Genomic DNA, 20623 nt, shown 5'->3' on the forward strand with positions numbered 1-20623 from the left:
GCATTGAAAACTGGTGCAGCGCTTAAATGATGACTTTATGTTGGCTTGGCACTGATCACTAGAATAATGGAATTCTGAAATGGAACAAATTGTGCTCATCCTTTCCCAGTTGTAATGTCGCCCCCTGGTGGATATGTAGCCACGCACAGCTTTTCAGTCACTGCTGATTTCAAAAGGCATAATGGGAGGAAAGCTGGAAAGTGTTCGCTTTGTCCTTTGATGCACGAAACAGTGGCGAAGTTTCGTGGTTTTCTTTATGCTGTTCTTTTTCGGGTTCCCTTATCAGTTCATCAGCTGACGTTTGTTTTCTGCGTAGTTATTCTAACCACGTGACGACCTACAGGCCACCCCCACTTACTTCACTTCCTGTCAACAAAGGCCGCTGGAAGACTCCCTTTAATTTCCCCATTTCCACGTCAATATTGTTTTTTCAAAATGGCACAGGCTGGATTAGTCCTCGACAAGGACCAATTCAACTGTCCGGTCTGTCTGGACGTACTGAAGGACCCGGTGACCATTCCTTGTGGACACAGTTACTGTTCGGGTTGCATCAAGAGCTACTGGGACCAGGACGAGTACCTCGCGGTGTTCGCCTGCCCGCAGTGCCGGCGGACCTTCAGCCCCAGGCCGCGGCTGGGGAGGAACACCATGTTGGCCGACGTGGTGGAGAAATTCAAAAGCACGGCGCTTCATCATCACCACCAAACGGTTTCGAACCCACGGAGTGTCGCCGCTGGACCCGAGGACGTGGAGTGTGACGCCTGCTGCTCCGGTGGGAGCAAGAACCGAGCTGTCAAGTCGTGTCTGGTGTGCCTGGCCTCGTACTGCGAGAGCCACCTGACGCCCCACTACGAGTCGGCCGCGTTCAAGAAGCACAAGCTGGTCGCCGCCTCCAGGACGCTGCAGGAGACCCTCTGCCCGCGGCACGACAAGCTGCTGGAGGTGTACTGCCGCACGGACGGCAGGTGCATCTGCTACCTCTGCCTGACGGACGAGGAGCACAAAGGCCACGACACCGTGCTCGCTGAGACTGAAATACAGGCGAAACAGGTAACGATTAGGTCTGACTACTCTAGACATTGTATTTTATTATCCCTTTTAATTTTTTATTATTTATTTGTATTTAATAACCAGGTAAGTGAATCGAGAACCAGTTCTAATTAGTTATGAATAGAAAATCGTGTTATGAATTGAATTGATTGAAAATTGTATTAACAGATTGCAGAATGGGTCAATACAGTACAGCTCAATACACACAATTGTTAAGGGGATGCAGACCACCGGTTGAGAGAGTGAACAGTTTCAAGTACCTCGGAGCCCACATATCCGAGGACTTGACATGGACCACACACATTGACAATGTTGTGAAGAAGGCACGACAACGCCTCTACTTCCTCAGGCGCTTAAGGAAGTTCCAAGTCAGTCAGAAGATCCTTAGGAACTTCTACTCATGTACAATAGAGAGCATCCTGACTGGCAACATCACCTCCTGGTTTGGGAATAGCACTGCACAAGACCGTAGCAGACTACAAAGAGTGACACGTTCAGCCGAACGCACAATTGGAGGGGGGCTTCCCACCCTCCAGAACATTTACAACAAGCGGTGCAGGGGGAAGGCTTACTAAGAGAATTATTAAGGACTCGAGCCACCCGAACAACTGCCTCTTTGAACTGCTGCGGTCAGGCAAGCGATACCGGAGTCTTAAGGCGAGCACAGAAAGACTCAGAAGAAGCTTCTATCCCCAGGCCATCAGGCTGCTAAACGAACAATAAACACTATGCAACAACCATCAAATGCACACAGCACACACACCCACACGCACACACTCACTTAAACCACACAAACACACTTTATATTTATTGATAAAGGATTTGCACTACAACTCGTACACCCACTGTAAATTGTACCTAAATTGCACCTCATCCCATTTCTGCCTTGCACTATATAGTATTGTATTAGTACACTGCACAGTATTGTATATTATATGGTAACTCAGTTACGTCTATTCTGCATCGAACATTGTACATATGTCTATACTGAACACTGTGACCTCATTTTTTTTTACTTCTAATTTACATGCTATACTATGTTATTTTATTTCATACTTATCTTGTCTTGCACAGTCTCTGGAGCGTAACAGTAAGAAGCATTTTGTATAAAAGTATTCTGTACTTCTGTATGACAACTATTAAAGAAACTTGAAAACTTGAAGAAACTTGACCAGAGAAAGACTAGTCATCATCAGGGTCCCCCATTTTTAATTCATCATAACATAATTTATATGACATACAGATAGACAGTACTGCTACATCTATACATGTATGACATACCAGATTTACACATACAGTACTGTTTTTGATACAAGAAGAGTCTAAAAAAGAGAGTATATACATTTGAGTAGAAACTGTACATTGATGGAGGTTTGGTAGGTGGGGGGGGGGGGTAAGTGTACATTGGATTATCGACGAAACCCCACTTGGTCCCAAGAAGAGGGTCTCGTGTATTATTGGGTTTAATAGGACATTTATTGTACATTGGAGGGGGTTGCGTTAGGACATTTACAGGGGCCAGTTTCGAATTAAAGTCTCTCGTAGGTGCTCTTTTGAGAGTGGTTTTGAAGGTGGGTAGTGATTCACATTCCTTTACAGCTGTGGGTAGGGCGTTCCACATTGATGTGGTATAATTGCGATTTTGCGAAACATGTTTAGGGCAATTCCAGCGTTATGGATGTTACATTCAGAGAGAACATTGGAAACTTAACTTAACATTGACAAGGCATCGAATTGAATTGGAAGTATAATTTACACATTTTAGTCACACTTATTGAGATAAAGATGAGCCTGCAGTAAGAAATGTTTTGACCTTTTGGATTTTGAGATAGGTGACAAAATACACAGCGTTATGGATGTTACGGAAATTGACAAGCTTTTCGGACTCACTGAACACATGATGAAAACTCTGTGAATATCTTTTTCAAAGAATAACATGTTTACCATCACTTTGTAGGGAAGGGTTTGAGGTACCCAAAAAGCACATTCAGGAAAACCTGGCATTTCCTCTCAAGGAATGAATCACAAAGTGCTGTTATGGATGTTACACGTCTGAAATAGACAAAAAACACTATCAAAAATGTGTGTTAAGTCCGATTATGACCCCTTTGTTTGATTTAAATCAGAAGTATTTTATGACTCCTTGTTTGATTAAAATCCAACATATTCCCAGACACAACTTTTTCACACATTCGCAATGTAACATCCGTCACTTGCAATGTAACATCCATAATGGTAACATCCATAACACTTATAAAGAATACAAAAAATAAGACCAGAATGACTAATTGTTGCTAATATGTCATCTTTATAAAAGTCAGCTTTGATTAGGAAGTTTGGTTGACATTGCATTCCAGATGCATGTTTTATGACAACTTTTCCTGGAAAACGTTATGGATGTTACATTCGCTGTCCCATAAAGGGGCATTATAACAGCATGCTTCACCTGCCAATGGAAAGTCACAAAGTTCATAATTGATTCACATATTGATACAACAGCCCTTCATGACCAAAGGTGAGGTTAGAAAAATATCTGTTTATTTTTTGCCATTCTGGCCATTCAGAAAGTCATACAATCAATTACTAACGTCCTCATATGAAACCCTCCAACTAGACTCTGTCTGGAGGAGGGATATACCAGACCTGGAAAGTGACTTTGATTGGCAAGGAGCATGGGCAAATGTCCGACTTACATCAAGGAACCCGGACCATCAACAAATCAATCTTAACTATATTCACAGGACATACTTGACTCCTATAAGACTGAACAGAATGGGTCTTAAACAAGACTCCAAATGCTCCCAATGTACAAATGGAGACGAAGGGACATTTATGCACATGTATTGGGACTGCCCACCAGTTAAGGCATTCTGGAAAGATGTGACCCAACAATTATCAAAACTCGTATCTTGGAATATACCTGTACACCCCTCTGTATTACTATTGAATGATGTTTTTGAGTTTGCAGTAAATCCACAGCTAAAGAGATTGGTTTTATCGGTATCACAGTAGCTAAAAAGCTGATCGCATCACGCTGGTTTCAACCGGAAAAAATGTGCCGGAAAGTTTGGTTTCTTACATATCTCGATGTGATTTATCAAGAAATATCTACAGCAAGAATTCTGGGTCTCAATGAATCCAAAATGTCAATGTGGTTAGAAGTGGTGGAGAGAATAAAAGCTAGCTTATAATGGTAGTGTCTGGTTAGGAGCGAGGAGGTACTATCCAAAGAGGGGTCCGGGAGGGGGGGGTTCGAGCTGGAGCATATGTGTGTAGGGTTTTAGATAACAGGTATTAGGGGTATATCCTGTATAAGACATTGGTATAATTGGTAATTTCGTTGGATATACACTGTATACAGTATTATTATATACTTTTTTTTGCTTTCTGTTTCTGTGCTTGCATGTCATTTTAGCCATCTTAATTGTTAGTTTCATTATGCATTGTGTGTTGAGTACTGACTTTTAATAAATTTTTTTTGCAATAATAATAAAAAAAAAAAAAAAGTCATACAATTAATTAGGTTAATCGAAAAATTAATTTTTACATCGTTGTGTCTCCTCCTGTAGTGTGAAAAAACATGCATTCTCATAAATATTACGATTTTGTACTTCAAAATATAGACCTTGATGATGCATTTGAAATTGGTTTGGTTATGATCATGTTATTTAAATTTTTTCATGGTGAGGTTGACATTTGCATGGAATTGCCCTTTACCGTAAATCCTCAAATATAGGACGGGTCTTTATTTACCTCAGCTGCAAAGAGCACCAGGCCTTTATTAGACAGGCTTATATAAGAGGCAGGCCTTCATTTCTAAAAATGACACTCATGGACATAATCCCTTCATTTTCAGACTTTTATTGCATTATTTTTTATTTTTTTTTTTAAATACGTACATTGTCTTGTCTACATTTATTTAGACTAGCATTGGTATTTAAATATTGAGTGCAGTTGAGTAATTGTGGGATTAACGTAATTCACACACTGAAGTTGGAACTGTCTATGTGGGGTCCGGGGACAGTTTAGCGCGTGGTACCTTCTCGACTTCCTTCGTCGAATCGAGTTGTTTACATGCAGTAGCTTTAGCTACTAACGCTGTCATAGCATCATGATCTCTAATGTGTCAGCTGGACAACGCCAGCCTCCTGAAAATGCCATATAGATAGCGAACGTTAACTAGGGATGGGCAGTGGCGTCGCGTGGGTAAAATAACAGGGGAAGCCAAAAAAAAATTATTAAAAAAAAAATTATTAAATATTTTTATTTTATTTTTATTTTTTTTAAGTCAAGCAGTCACCATGTACACTACAGTATGGCTCGGCGGCCAGTCAAACTTTCTTTTTATTTATTTAACAGATTGCAGAATGGGTACAATACAGTACGGCTCAATACACACAATTGTATAAGGGGATGCAGACCAGAGAAAGACGTTTGTCTTGTTTACATCAGGGTCATTAATACTGCTGGAGCATTGGTTAATTTTTGGTCCGATTTTTCCTTGCACAATTTTGCGCACCGCGTGGGAGCAAATTCGAGACACATAATCGGTTGCAAAAAGGTGTCCCACGATCTCCTCTATGGCCGTGAATATTTTCACGCGGATCGGAATCACGGCGCGCCCGTGGGACACTTTTCCGTTTCGGCGAGTTTATTCCACGCTTTCTGTTTTCCTTTTCTAAGCATTTTAGGGGCTACATGTGAATGAGTAAAAGTTGCGGGACGCCCAGATGTTTCCACGATAGAAAGCTCGCGTGGATCCCATAATAGGCTCACTTAATACAGCGTTTTTAAAATCACGCAACATTTTCAGGGTCGCGAGCCGACCTTTTCCCCTCGTTTTCGATGATGGAAGTGATTTAGGAAAAGCTTCGGCACGCCGAGAGGTCCCCGTGGATTTAATCTCGCGAGGATCGGGGCAATATTCGGCCCGTGGGAACATGCGGGTTAATACAATGTTCAGAGTGCAGAGGGGAAAATATGCTGAGTGTTTTCCTCTCAGCCCCGTTTTAAACTTTTAGGGTGTGGCAGTCAGCTCGAATCTGATTGGCTAGGATCGGATTTGGACTCTATAATGCTGGAAGCCTGGAGAAAGAGACATACCATCTGCCTCCTCTCCTGCTGCAGTGAGCATAGTGAGGCTGACAGTGTGTTAGAGGGAGTGAGAAGGAGAAGAGGGAGACATTTAAAAAAAAATTAAAAATTATAACGCAGATGCACAGATGAAAAAGAATGTAAACTATATTAAAAAAAAATTATATATATATATATATTTTTTTTATTTCATATTTGATATTAATTCATATTTTAATATTAGGGAGGCATGGCTTCCGTTGGCTTCCATAAGGATTCGCCACTGGGGATGGGTACCTTTCACATTTGAACCGATACCGGTACCCAACGGTACCTTTTTTCGGTACTTTAGTCTCAAGAAATTTAATTTACCTACCTCAGTCGTAAAAAGAAATCCAAACTTCAAATACCGGTAACTACAATTTCGACAGTTTTCGACTTGTCATTGCTCCAACTGCTTTGTTGTTGAATCAAGTAAAATCCTAGGTAAGCATATATTGTGCGTGTGAACGTTGACATGAAAAGAAAAAAAAAAAAAAAAAAAAAGTAAAAAAAAAATTAATAAATCCTTTTTTTTAATTTTTTAATTTTTTTTTTGGTTTCTCACTTGATTCGATACTCGGTAGTACCGACGTGTTTCGGTTCGGTACCTCAAAAGTACCGAATTCGGTACCCATCCCTAACGTTAACGTTTGCAAACGAAGTCAACGTCATCCAGCTGACACCACATATCTAGATATTATGACAACGTTAGCTAGCGCTAAAGCTAACCAGAGGGAAACATTAATGTACGGTAGTCAGTGTAGCGGGAGGCAACACTTGATTTCCATTGGCAAGAGTTTATCATTCTATATCACGGCACGAAAAATTAAAAAAATACGACCTTATAATAGAGACCGGCCTGTGTTTGTCTAAATGCATCAAACCCCCCGGCCATTATGAGAGGCCCCTCCTTTATCGGAGGTCCCTCCTCTATTTGAGGATTTACGGTAGTCCCTTGTTTGAGCCGAATCTGGGTTTAACATGATTTGTGGAGCTCCCTCTGGTGTCGTGGTATTCACTGACCGTTGGGAAGTATTTTGACATGTACATGGGTACCTTAGTCGTGTAGTGTATCTTGTAGACCAGGCCCATTGCAAGTTGCTGTACTCTGTCGTCTACTCTAAGCCATCCTAGGTTGTCAAAGTGGGCAGGGGTGAGGTGGGTTCTAGGAGTAAGGTCAAGCACAGTGATGGGCAGTAGCTTGCTACAAGTAGCGACGCTACATAGCTTAACTACAATTCTCAGTAGCGTGCTGGTAGCTCGCTACTTTTTAACCAGGGTAGCGATCTCTGTAGCGGAGCTATTTATAGAACGAAGTAGTAACGTAGCGACGAGAAACGTTACACGCTACTTTCGGGAGAGACAGTCTAGACTAGAAGATCTGCGAGGAGAAAAAAAAACTCCCCGTAAAAAAAACCCACTATGATTGGTTGGTTTGTTTAGATATGAGTGACGACTCATGATTGGGTATGGTAGACCAAAACATTACGGGTAGGCCAATCAGAGGCAGGATAGGGCGGGACTCCAGCCGCAAAGCAGGAAGTGAAAATCAAAACACAGACGTATTGAATGAATGCAATTTAACGGATTACATGAAATGAACCAGTCCGCGCGAAATGGCAGAGGGGTTCGATGGCATTGATGATGAAGATGATGATGTCAATAACAACAATGACTCTCCATGGCCCTATCTGGGACACATGTATGAGTTTGACTGAAAAAACGGCTAAAACATATGCTGCTCTCTCAACACGTCCAGCACTAACTTGAGGACAGTCAGGTGAGCTGATGAAAATCAACTGTTCCCAAACAGCACACAAGTCAGTACACTTTGTCAACAGCTTTAACTAAGATAGCTGCTATCATGATGTTTCACTGTAGGCAAAAAATGAACAATATTATTGGGGTGGAGAAAAGAAAAAAAGAGGGAAAAGCAGTGGTTCTCAACCTGTGGGACAGGACCCCCAGGGGGGGTCCCCACATGATTTTGGGGCCATGGAATGTTTTGTGAGTTACATATTTAAATACATTTGGTCATTTAGCTGACACTTTCATTCAAAGCAACTTACAAATTGTGTACAACAAGTCAGTAGGAGTGGTACATATCTAGCAGCCAAGGATAAGTAGTATTGTTTGTCAGTGTCAAGCTTGAGTGTTATACTCTGAGTACATACTGTAGTAGTATAGACATATTAGCATAGTTGGTAGTAGTATATACATTGGTAGCATAATACTAGTAAAATGAAGTAAAACAATTCAGATATTGAAGAAGTGTGTAATACAAGTTCATGTTAAAAGGATGACACAAAAAGCCAGACCGAGGGCTTGTTTCAGTTTTATAATAAACAATCAAACTGAGAATTTTTTTCCCTGCCTATTTGTTTGGTGGAAACTTGGTCACGAAGTAAAAAAAAAAAAAAAAAGTAGTGCCGATGTAGCTAGCTATTTTTGTCATGTTCTTGTAGTGTAGCTTGCTACATTTCTCTGGGGATAGCTTCCATTGTAGTTGAGCTATATTTAATCGAGAGTAACTTGTAGTGTAGCTTGCTACATTTTCCAAGTAGCTTGCCCATCACTAGTCAAGCAGTAGTCTGACCAGTTTGTTTTGAGATGTTTGTAATTGTTTTTAGCACCTTTGAGGTGCTTTGGTACCATGAGTTACAAGCATAGTCGTAGTACCCTTGAATGAGTGCTCCTGCCAGAGTCTTCAGGGTATTCTTGTTTACCAGAGAGGAGATCCGGTACAAGAATCTTGTTCGTTGGTTGACTTTTTTGATTACATTGGTTGCCATTTTGTCACAGGAAAGATTTGCCTCTAGGATGGAACCCATGTGTGTAATTTCATCTTTCCTTGTGACAATATTGTCACCCACTGTAACAGAGAAGCCGTTGGCCTTGCTGAGTTTGTTATTTGAACCAAAGAGAATGGACTCTGTTTTACCCAGGTGGTGTAGTGATAGTTTATCAGCGAGCCAGGTGCAGATTCGAGTTTAGTATGTTTTTTCGACCAAAAAGGTCAATAAACTACTGAAATGGCCTAACAGCATCCCTGCACCTTTGCCCTCATTGATAATGAAAGGATATATGCCTCAAGCCTGTTAATAAAATGTTTCCACCTAAACGCTTTGGCAAAAATGTGTTTCACCCAAATGCAACACTTCTTCGCCTACACAATCTTGTTATAACTAAGAGATTTGTATCGACTTATAATACAGAGTTTCACCTTCAGCTTTTCACTTTAGCCGGTTCCTGGATGACAGTGTGGCCTGCTGGGCAGTAGCGAGTCGACCCTGCACAAATAACAATCTGTATATAAAGTCATTTCTCCAAGAGGAGTTAAAGGAACACGCCAACATTTGGGGAAATTAGCTTATTGTCTTCTCCAGAAGACATGAATATAACATGTGCGTTCAGTAGAAAGCTATCTGGCTGCACGCTAGCCTAGGCATTGTCCAACTAACACTTCTCCCGAAGGCTAACCGGCACTGTCCGCTTCCATTCATTGTGCTAAGCTAGGCTAACATGCAGCCAGATAGTTTTCTACTGAACGCATAGAGAGGAAACTGGTATCTATCTTCTTGTCTCTCTCTGGAGAAGAGAGACCTAATTTCCCAAAATGTTGGTGTGTTCCTTCAACTGTAGAAAAAACATGCTTTTGAGTGGAGGGCACCTTTAACACATCCAGCGCCGGAAACGGCTTACGACGTGTTTCAAGTTCATGCCATTCCACGCCGTATGACGTTATTGAGATCATAGGGCTGGGCGATATGGCCAAAAACGTTATCGCGATAAAATTATAAAATTATTTTCATATAACTCTATATTGATAATTATCGTCGATATAATGTCTGTCAAGTTTAATTAACTTCTTATGCCCGGCGCCGATGGACGGGCTATTAACACTTTAACTGCCACACACGAGATATCTCGGGTTTATTAATATGTGGTTGAAAGCCACTCACGAGATTTCTCTGATTTTTTTTTTAGCGATCTGAAATCATATTGCATCACGCGAGCCTACCCGAGTATACACGAGCGCCGCCGGCGATCATATGTGGAAAAAAGCGCCCCCTATCGTCTCCCAGATGACATAAGGGATTTTGGAATGGACTCAATGAAAATGGATGGGGAAAAAAATCCGGTACTCCACATTTTCCAGTCCACTGATCCAGCCGGGGTTACCACAGTTCATTCTGGAGCCTCTGAGACCCGCGGAATCATGTACTGCACTGTACACACGGTGGATCTATACACTTATCGATTTTTTCGAATGGTGATCAGGAATTGGAATATACCAGTTGGATACCATCTTATGTCAGGTAAGGAATCTATGTTATCAGTGTTAGGATAATCAGACTAATTTTGATGAAGTTATAAGCTGTTTTGTGAAATGGGCTCTTTCGGTTTCACTGTAAAAGTCCAAGAGGAAATCAACGCAGCGATTATCCGTGCGCGGCCTGAATGTGCTTGCGTGCACGTATAATATTGATCATCTAGCGCTTATTTGAAAACGATTCATAAATAGGCCGACGAATATCAACGTTGTGGAATATTCCAGTAAAAGACTATTTTCATAGAATGGTCCAGAATGAACTGTTTTTTATCTCAAAACGGGTGCTTTTCTAAATGCTCTAAAATGGAAATGAAGCGATAAAAAACCAATCTGCCTTGACAGCACTGACTGGAAAATAGTCTTTGATAAGCGACGGGCAGATTAGACACATAGCCATAATTTAAAACATAGATTAGGCGATATTAACGTTAACATCGAAGTGGATGGTGGCATCAAGGGGGTAAAAAGGAAAACCCGGCGTGGCACTCAAAGTGTTAATATACTTGTTTTGCTGCTGCGAATGTCTCGAGTTGATGTCGTCATCAGTCCGCGCACGTTAGCAGTTAGCCAGAGCAAGCGGTGTATCCCATGACAATGTACTAAATATGACCCTAAAATACTCCGTTCCGCCCCAATATATTGCAACGACATCCACCGCATACCCCACACTACTCAAACCGTGGCCTCAGAATTCACGCCACACACCCACTCGGCACGTAAACTATAAAATAGCGCCGTGCAAGCTAATTATCCTAGCCAGCCTTGTTCCAATGTACTAAATATCACCCTAAAATACTCTGTTCCGCCCCAATACATTGCAACGACGTCCACCGTATACCCCACACTACTATAACCGTGGCCTCAGAATTCACGCCACACACCCACTCGGCACGTAAACTATAAAATAGCGCCGTGCAAGCTAATTATCCTAGCCAGCCTTGTTCCAATGTACTAAATATCACCCTAAAATACTCTGTTCCGCCCCAATACATTGCAACGACGTCCACCGTATACCCCACACTACTATAACCGTGGCCTCAGAATTCACGCCACACACCCACTCGGCACGTAAACTATAAAATAGCGCCGTGCAAGCGAATTATCCTAGCCAACCTTGTTTACTACTTGAGTCCTACCTCTCTACCCAGAGGTCTCCTTCCGCTGTCGGCCATCTCCTTCACTGATTGGTTGTTAGTGCGCGTGCTCATATCCAAGCTTGGAAAATCGATATATCGAAACTTTGCGACCACGTTTCATTTTATTTCGAGGAAATAATTTATCGCGATAGTTATCGTTATCGTTTTATCGCCCAGCCCTATGAGATCATATTTCATTTTTTCGCCATGTTATTCATAATACCCTCACGGAGCCTGGTCTGATGCAGTGGGAGCATGCACAACTCTGCAACGCTTCAATACTGCCGCCTGGTGGATGATCGGCGAGTTACCAAACCGGAAATGGACCAGTCGATATCGGTGCGTCTTGGAAATGCGTCCGGCACTCTCATATTGTCGCGGGACTCAAGACACACACCGTGTATATGGATCGCTGCCATAACTCAATAATCGACATGATTTGGGCTGTTATTATTATTATACAAACCGGAAATTGATCGACTCGATCGCCGTCAAATAAGTGGGATCTTTTTGCTCCAGTCTCGGAGGACGCTGACGTCATTTTCAAGGCGATTGTACATTTCTTTGTTTACAAACCAACTGATCAATAAATCAACCTAGGGCTGGGCGATATGGCAAAAAATCATATTGCGATAACGGATGTATGTTTATTTTGCAGCAATTCTTTGTCGTTGCCGCCATCTTTAGTGTTACATCCCCTCACACTCCAGTTCTCAGGCTGCAGCTGGTTTAAAAGCGAAAGTAAACCGGCTTCTCTGCTGGCTGTGGCTCCAGCCTAGGGGAGTTGAACAGTTCTGGCTCTGCTAGTTTATTTTCGATCTGTTGGCGCTTTTTTGGTGGACAAACCACAGCACATGTGCACCGTGACTGGAGTCTAGCTCTGCTAGCACACATAGCCTACTGTGTACAGACGGTTTCAAACTGTATTTTAAATTAGAAAGCAAACAAAATAAAGAGAAAAAAAATCTCAATTTGGTCACTATTGTCATTTGGACAAGCAAAGCCATTACTTTAAGTTGCAGGCAAGAAAGACAAGTCTGTCCACTGTCTCTGGTTTTAAAACTGCCCTGTTGTCACAATTTTTTATTTTTTTTTCTATATTCGATATCGATTATTAAAATATATCGCGATATTTATCGTTATCGTTATATCGCCCAGCCCTAAATCAACCCATACTCAGGGCTGTACACTGCGATGATATGGTTGCAAATTGCCCCCTAATTTGGTCCGTTCGAGTTTCAAATAATATCTGGGGGCAAGCTTGCGAGTGGTGATTTCAACCCTTCATTCGCATTTCACTCCTAAATTAATCCATACAAATTGTAGTAAAACATTAGCCTACAACCAGGGCTGTACAGTGCAATATAATGTTGCGGTTGTAATTTCATTAGACAGACCAGTGCGGACCTTTAATAACATGCAATTTAATTGACACGAGCAATGAGCTAACGGTAGCTGCTAACCAAGGTATCCATTAGGATTATGCTAAGCTAACTAGCGATCTCTGCTAACCCTGGAAAACGGTCAAAGCGGACTCCACAAGACTAGTTCCATTTGTGAGGAAAGGGGGTGGGTTATATTGACAACGCTTGACAACAGAAGTTTAAACTAGAGTTGTTCCGATACCGATACCAATATCGGAAATGCCGCCGATACTGCCTAAAATGCTGGTATCGGCGAGTACCCTCTAATGTTGCGCTCCGATACCATGACGTAATTTATCAACAACACTGCGGACGTTGGGCTCTGTAGATACTTTATATACTCATACTTCGCCGGGTGAGCATTATAAAACAAACGTGTGCTTAATCGACCGTGAATTAAAGTGTCAATTGCCATTAACAGCAGATACTTTCTTAAAATGCCATTGTCCCGACAGCGCTGTTGACGGGGAGCTCTGATGAGTTCGCTTGGTGGCTGGTGTTATTAGCATTGAACAGCTAACCGAAAGCTAGCTTTGACGTTACCTTGGCTAAAGTTGGGGCTATTCACATAATCCAGCAATAATGGCTGCAGATCTGCAAGCAAAGTACAGCAAGTTGGCAAAGGAGTATTCCAAGTTAAATCACAATGTCACCGGCAGTAACGTTACAGTCTTTCCATATAGCGGTAGCTCATGCTAGCTAACATAGCTCACGGTAACGTTGTCATTGCACAATTGCACGTCGCGTACACAATTAATGACATGTTGCGGACAGCCATATCGGCGACAATGTTTAGCTTTTAGTGCCAAATGATAAGAGTCTGAGGCGGAGTCTCAAAAGAGAATGTTGAATATTTATTGTGCAAAAATCACAACAACAGAGCCTCTGGTACTAAACGGAGCCTTCTTGTGGAAGCAAGTGCAGCAACGAATAATGTCCGTGTGGAACTAATGTGCCAACAACCTTTCCGTGGGTGAACTCATTGAGATAGTTTTCAATTACTGATACTAATACTAATCTATACAATCACCTGTTGTTGAATAAATACCATTACTTTATAGTTATTACTAAAAAACAGTATATATAAAACAGTAGCTGTATTAAAAAAAAAACGTTTTATAATTTATATAATTATTTTTTTATTTTTTTAATGTATGCACTGGTATCGGATAAGTATCGGTATCGGCCGATACCCAAAGCTTAGGTATCGGAATCGGATCGGAAAGGAAAAAATGGTATCGGAACATCTCTAGTTTAAACATAACTTCATATTTATTGGTTATTCATTTCTGTATATCATTCAATTTCCATCTCCGTGTGTCTCCATCTCCATCTCTTCCTGTTTACATTCGAGTGTGACGTCATCACCTACGGCAGCTTAGACGATCAAAACGCGAACCTATAACAAAACCCGAAGGGGGGGCCTGGCTCTCTTGTTCGTTCTCGCCCCCTCTCTCTCTCTCTCTCTCTCTCTCTCGCTCTCTCTCTACATTCAATGATTTAAAGTAGCCAAATGTTACACACAGTATAAATACTATTATTTTCTCACAGTAGTGTGTGTGTATATATATATATATATTAGAGCTGGGCCGTTAACGGCGTTAACGTGCTGCGTTAACGCTATACTAGTATCGCGCGATAATATAATTAACGCATTAATCTAATTAATTTTTTTTTTTTACATTTTTTTTTTCTACCTTTATTTACCCAGGGTAGGTTCGCTGAGCACAGATGTTCTTTTCCATTCACACCTGGGAGCTGCCCAGTACAACCACAGTTGACACCATTGGCCACTGAGCAACTCCACTGGAGCAGTTGATTCAAGCCATGTCACATAGTTCAAGTTTGAAATGATTCTTTCTGTTTTGCTCCTGAGAGTGTGCTAGATACTGTACTGTACTGGTAATATTATGTATTTGTGTTAACTTCTGAATAAAACAACTTATTAAACACAAGTACATCTTATTGAACATTATTTTGATATTTCATTACCAATTATCATAGCAAAACAGCTTTTTCAAACAGTCTGTAATGCATTTTGGAAACGGGAGATGGGCTCATGGTGTAATGGGCCACCTGGCCTGAGAAACATAAGGAGGAAAGAAAAAGTAAGGACTTACTTCTGGTCATTATTTGGGTAGAACACACGTATTTTGAATGCCTTCGGCAGTTTTTTTTTTTTTTTTTTTTTAGCCATTTTAATCTAGATTAATCTAGATTAAATCCCGGATTGCAGATAGATTAATCTAGATTAAAAAAATTAATCTATGCCCACCTCTAATATATATATATATATATATATATATATATATATATATATATATATATGTGTGTGCGTTTGGCTAAAGTGGATAGAAAACACAGTACTGTGTAAAAGGCACCCAAGAGTTTTTATATAAATTGTCTTAGATGTAAATACGTTTTTTTATTAGTGTGTCAGTAGACTACTCTTAGTACATTTTCATTAAATTATTTTTTAAAGCATCTTCATGGTTTAATAATGCAAACATATGTTGCAGGGACTTATTATAATCATCATATTGGCGTGACTGTATGCATCAAAGGGTTAAATCAAGCATTTTTAAGTGCTTTAGAGGAAATGTCAAAATATCGCAATATCATTTAGAGCAGTGTTTCTCAACTGGTGGGTCGCGACCCAAAAGTGGGTCGCAGGGCCATTTTGAGTGGGTCGCGGATGTGTGTGTAACATTTTTTTTTTTTTTTTTCACTACCTATCTTTGTGAAAGTGGCTTCTCAGCTCTGGTCCAGCTGAAGACAGCGGGGGAACAGATTGGACATTGAGCATGACCTCAGAGTTGCTTTGTCTACCATCACCCCAGACTTTGAGACTCTTGTCAGGAGCAAACATCATCCCCAGTTATCCCATTAGTTCCCTGCATGTTAAGCTAAGAAGTCTGCTAAGAAGGATATATTATTTATTATTATTATTATTATTATTATTATTATTATTTTATTTCATTGGGTTTTAGCCCTAGTTGCACTTTTGTTGCAAACTCAGTTATCCCATTAGTTCCCCCAAATTTAGGTCTGTTATGTTAAGCTAATAAATCTGCTAAGAAGCATATATTATTTATTATTCTTTTATTTCATTGGGTTTTTAGCAATAGTTGCACTTTTGTTGCACTTTTTTGTGTTTATTTCATGTTTTGAAAGATTGCGTATTACTGCAAATATTTTTTTTCACATAAATCATAGTGGTTCAAAATTTTGGGTCGCGACTTAATGACTAAGGAAAATGTTGGGTCCCGAGGCTAGACCAGTTGAGAACCACTGATTTAGAGGCCATATCGCCCAGCCCTACTAATGGTAAAATAGTTATTTAAAAATTTGCCCCCTAAAAAATATTCTTTGCCCCTAAATTTCTCATGTGGGCCCTCATGAGGACGATTCACAACGTGCCACTTTGCCGACCTCTAGCCGCTCGGGTGTGCATTTCTTTTAATACAATATATAGATAGAATTAAAGCCCTATTTGTTGCCTGTCGATTGCCCTTTCAGGCGACAGAATCTGTTCAGCGGTTCTCGAGTTACATGCCGATATGTGAGGCGTGCGCCAAATTACCACCCCTGACTCCCGGGGCTCTAGCTCCGTCAATCATTTGGTGATATATATCGAAAATTATTGGACAGAGTTGTAGCCAATGAGTGTGGCTTTCCAATGATACCCCATGATATGATAATTCGGTCTCTAATACGGTCTCTAATACGGTCTCTAATACGGTCTCTAATCTATTTATGATAAAGAAAAGCAGGGTCCCCCAATTGGGGGACCTTACAGCTTAACAGGTTTTAACTGTATTTGGCAAATAATGTGTTTCTGATTTATGATCTTTTGTTTTCAGAGTCAGCTTGGTGAGATGCAGAAGAGCTCTCAGCAGAGGATCCAGAAGAGAGAGCGAGAGGTTCAGGAGCTGAGACAAGCCGTCATGTCTCTGACTGTAAGCACTGTAAAAACAACACCCAGCAAACACAGCACACTGGTGGGGACGCACCACAGCCCGATCTCGCTTAAAATATGTAAATAAAGTACTAATCGACCACAGGCGAAAAGGATACATAATGTATGTTATGTTCAAGCCATATGTAATATACTTCCAAGTTTCAAGTTCAAGTTTGCTTTTATTTCTCACGTATTAAATACATGTACATTACATTGAAATGCTTGGTTCTGTATGAGCCCCTGAGAATGTGCGTCATACAGTAAAAAAAAAGTAAAAGAGGAATAAGTCCCAACACTATACAAATATACAATATACAAACTAAAGTACAATGAAGTAAAAATGCAGACAATGAGGTCAAACAAATATATAATAATTAATAAATAAAAGGCAAGATGCAAAATGAGGTATGGATGACGTAGTGCAAATCTCTTTAATAAATAGATACAATATGGTGTAGTGTTTAAAGTGTAAAGGTGAGTGTTAAGGTGAGTGTGTGCATGTGGATGTGTGTGCAGTGAGTGGATGGATGGGTTAGTGTTGCATAGAGTCATTGAGCATCCTGATGGCCTGGGGATAGAAGCTCCTTCTCAATACTTACGTATTGTATTGAAGATGTCACATGTGTACGTATTACAAATAAGTACATATATTACATATTCCAATGTAAGCTTGTTATGTTTTCAAGAAAACTTCTGCTGCTGGGGATCGAGCCCTAACCCTAACTTCATGTCTTTACCATAACTAACCATAACTCTAACTATAATCATAGTTAGATAGTGGTCAGAGCAACTCACTGCAATGATTGTTGGTTCAAGCCAATCGGCAATATCAACTGAGTCATGTGACTAAGTTGCCCCGGACCTGCGTGAGCTGTTGTGCTAAAAGAATACGACGGGGCTCTATGGAGAAACCATGACACTCCCCTGACTAAAAGTTGTTTCAAACGAAAACAGCTGGATGTCATTTTGCCAAATCAGCATGTCTGTGAGTGTGAGTCCTTCACCTTTTACATATCTAGCTTTGGCATGGATTGATTGTTTAGATTGCTAGCATGGCTAACAAATGCAAATATATTGTAGTCTGACCAGGATTACGTTCCTTTTGCCCCCTTGATGCACGTGCGCACACAGAGTCTGACGTGGACAGCGAACAGGTCTATACCAATCAGCGTTTCCGTTAGCCGGTAATTACCGGTATTTGATCGGCAAAATCTGTTGAAGTCCGACATATTTAATCTCTCCGGTCTTAATGTCCGGTGAAAATAATTCCCTGAGTCTAAGCACAATTTGATTATTTGAATTGTATTAAAATAGGCTAAAATTAAATAGCCTATGCGATGAACGAAACAATCATTACATTTGTTTCATCGCTGCTTCTAATAATGACAACGACGTTGTCAGCGAGAGCTTAGTGCTGGGTGTGCGAACTTTTGTGAAGCTGCAGAGCCGGAGCAGCAGCAGCACAATGCAGTACTCCAGCAGTACTCCAATTCAGCCATTTTCAATTCAATGTTGGGTGGGGGGCGCTGCTGTGCGGTCCCCAGAAAAGAGCCAATAACAGCTGAATCTGCTGCTCTGCATCGACATACTCTCGCAAATAAGTCATTGGGAGGTGGAGAGAGAGAGAGTCGTCACGCAAACCCACGATAATGTTGCCGTCTCTCTCTGTCAAATTTCTCAGTTCTTCGCTTGATATAATTACTACAAATGTCCAATATAACGGAATTCGTTAGCTCATAAAAATGTGATTATAACACTGTTGTTTATTAATGTCGGGCGACTGCCCACAGACACCTATTTGATTTAAAGTCGGCAGCAGCACGAGTCTCGGGACTTATTTTATTTGGAATATAATGACTTTATACGCAAAAGTAGCCTAGTTTTAAGTAAAAATATTATAAATCTACATGCCTTGATGATGTCATTCTTTTGTTTTGTTGTCATTCTTTTGCCTATCAATTGTTTTTAAGCTCAATAAACTCTGACCGGAATTTCTCTCATTTGACCGGTAGATTTCAATCTACCGGACACTGAGGCCGGCAACAATTTTTTCTAACGGAAACCCTGATACCAATACATCAAAAAATTATTGATGACAGCTAGGGCTGGGCGATATGACGATATTATATAAATATCGGGTACAGTTCATTAACGATACACTTTTTTAACGTATCGTGGATATCGTGATGTTTTGCCCAAGAGGATTGTGTCGCGTCAATCTGGTCCACACGTTCAAACTTTTGAACAACACCGCCCCCACACACACACTACTGCAGGGGTGGCCAACCAGTCAGAGACTAAGAGCCACAAAAATTACTGTGGGTACCACAAAGAGCCACACCATATACCAGCGTTTCTCAACTTTTTTTTCAGTCACGGCACCCTTCATGTGTTTATAGGTCTCACCCTCTGGCCTCTGAAGTTGCTAATGTCTTTTTTATTTGGGCCTCACAGGGTTAAAAGTACCCTGTGAGACCCACGGTTGCAAAATTACAAAATCACTTTTAGCCATTTAAAAAAAGAATGTTTATTTAAAAAATGTTAAAGGGGAACTATTTTATTATTTCTTTCACTATTTGGGCACTTTTACACAATTCCTGTGAGTCTATGGAACACCTAGGTTTTTTTCAAAAAAAAATAATGCATTGTTTTGTATTTCTAATCAAGTACTCAAAAAACGCATTTTTCTACCTCAAGATCTTAAGCCGTTTTGAGGCTGGGCTCCAACCACTGTGTGGCCTGGTGCCAACATACAGGTAGGAGTATCGCTGTTAGAGGCCGGATTACCTGTAATTCTGATTTTGTTGTTTACTTGCTTAAATGTCCTTGCAACCTTTACTATGTTGGAAAAACAAGAAGACGTTTTAAAAATCGAATTTCGGAGCACAAATGTTCTATAAGAAGAAATGACGAGAAGTCTTCAGTTGCAAGGCACTTTAATAAGTTAGGACATGATATTTCTGGCTTAAAATACATGGGTATAGAGCAGGTCTTGAGACCACCAAGAGGCGGCGACAGAGACAGGCTCTTGCTACAAAGGGGATGCTTCTATATTCATTTTCTGGATTGTCTAGAGCCTAGAGGCCTCAATGAGGAAAATGTTTTGACCTGTTTCATTTGATTATTTCATTTCATTCGATTGTTTACTATTTTCATTTATCATTCTTTATAATTGAAAGATGGCTTATATGGGTCATGAGTGTTTATGTTTAGAGTTTAAGATGTAGGCCTACTCTGTATAAAAAATATATATAACTATATATAGATATATCTCTTTGTGATTTACTGTTTCTTCTTTTTTATTTTTATTTACATGCTTCTTTTTGATTTACATAATTCTGAAAAGGTTGTGCTTGTAAGTGGTATTTTGTACTTTTTTGCAGATCTCTTGTGGGAATGTGTTGTCACTTCCTATGTTGTCACTTCCTGTTTGACTTGTATTTACTAGGGTCACTTACCCTTCATGCTTCATGCAAGCCATTCTGAAGAAGGTGTGTTCACACCGAAACGTCATATGATTACAGGCTGCCAATACATTTGGAAAAACCTGGAGTGCGTGCCTGGACATTGTTTCCCTATTTTTTATGTATGATATCAGAGGTTA

The 20623-nt window shown here is 40.5% G+C and overlaps 1 protein-coding gene across 1 annotated transcript in view; it reads left to right on the forward strand.

The window, feature by feature from the left end:
• The first annotated feature begins 378 nt into the window (after window positions 1-378).
• The window catches only part of ftr67 (finTRIM family, member 67), a 48361-nt gene continuing 28116 nt past the window's right edge, over window positions 379-20623 (forward strand). The window contains exons 1-2 of the mRNA XM_084313061.1: window positions 379-1050; window positions 16922-17017. Coding sequence (XP_084169187.1) covers window positions 436-1050; window positions 16922-17017 — 711 coding nt within the window. The 5' untranslated portion in view covers window positions 379-435. The remainder of the gene's footprint in view (window positions 1051-16921; window positions 17018-20623) is intronic.

This window comes from Notolepis coatsorum (genome assembly GCF_963971535.1).
Source record: "Notolepis coatsorum genome assembly, chromosome: 4".
NCBI lineage: Eukaryota > Metazoa > Chordata > Actinopteri > Aulopiformes > Paralepididae > Notolepis > Notolepis coatsorum.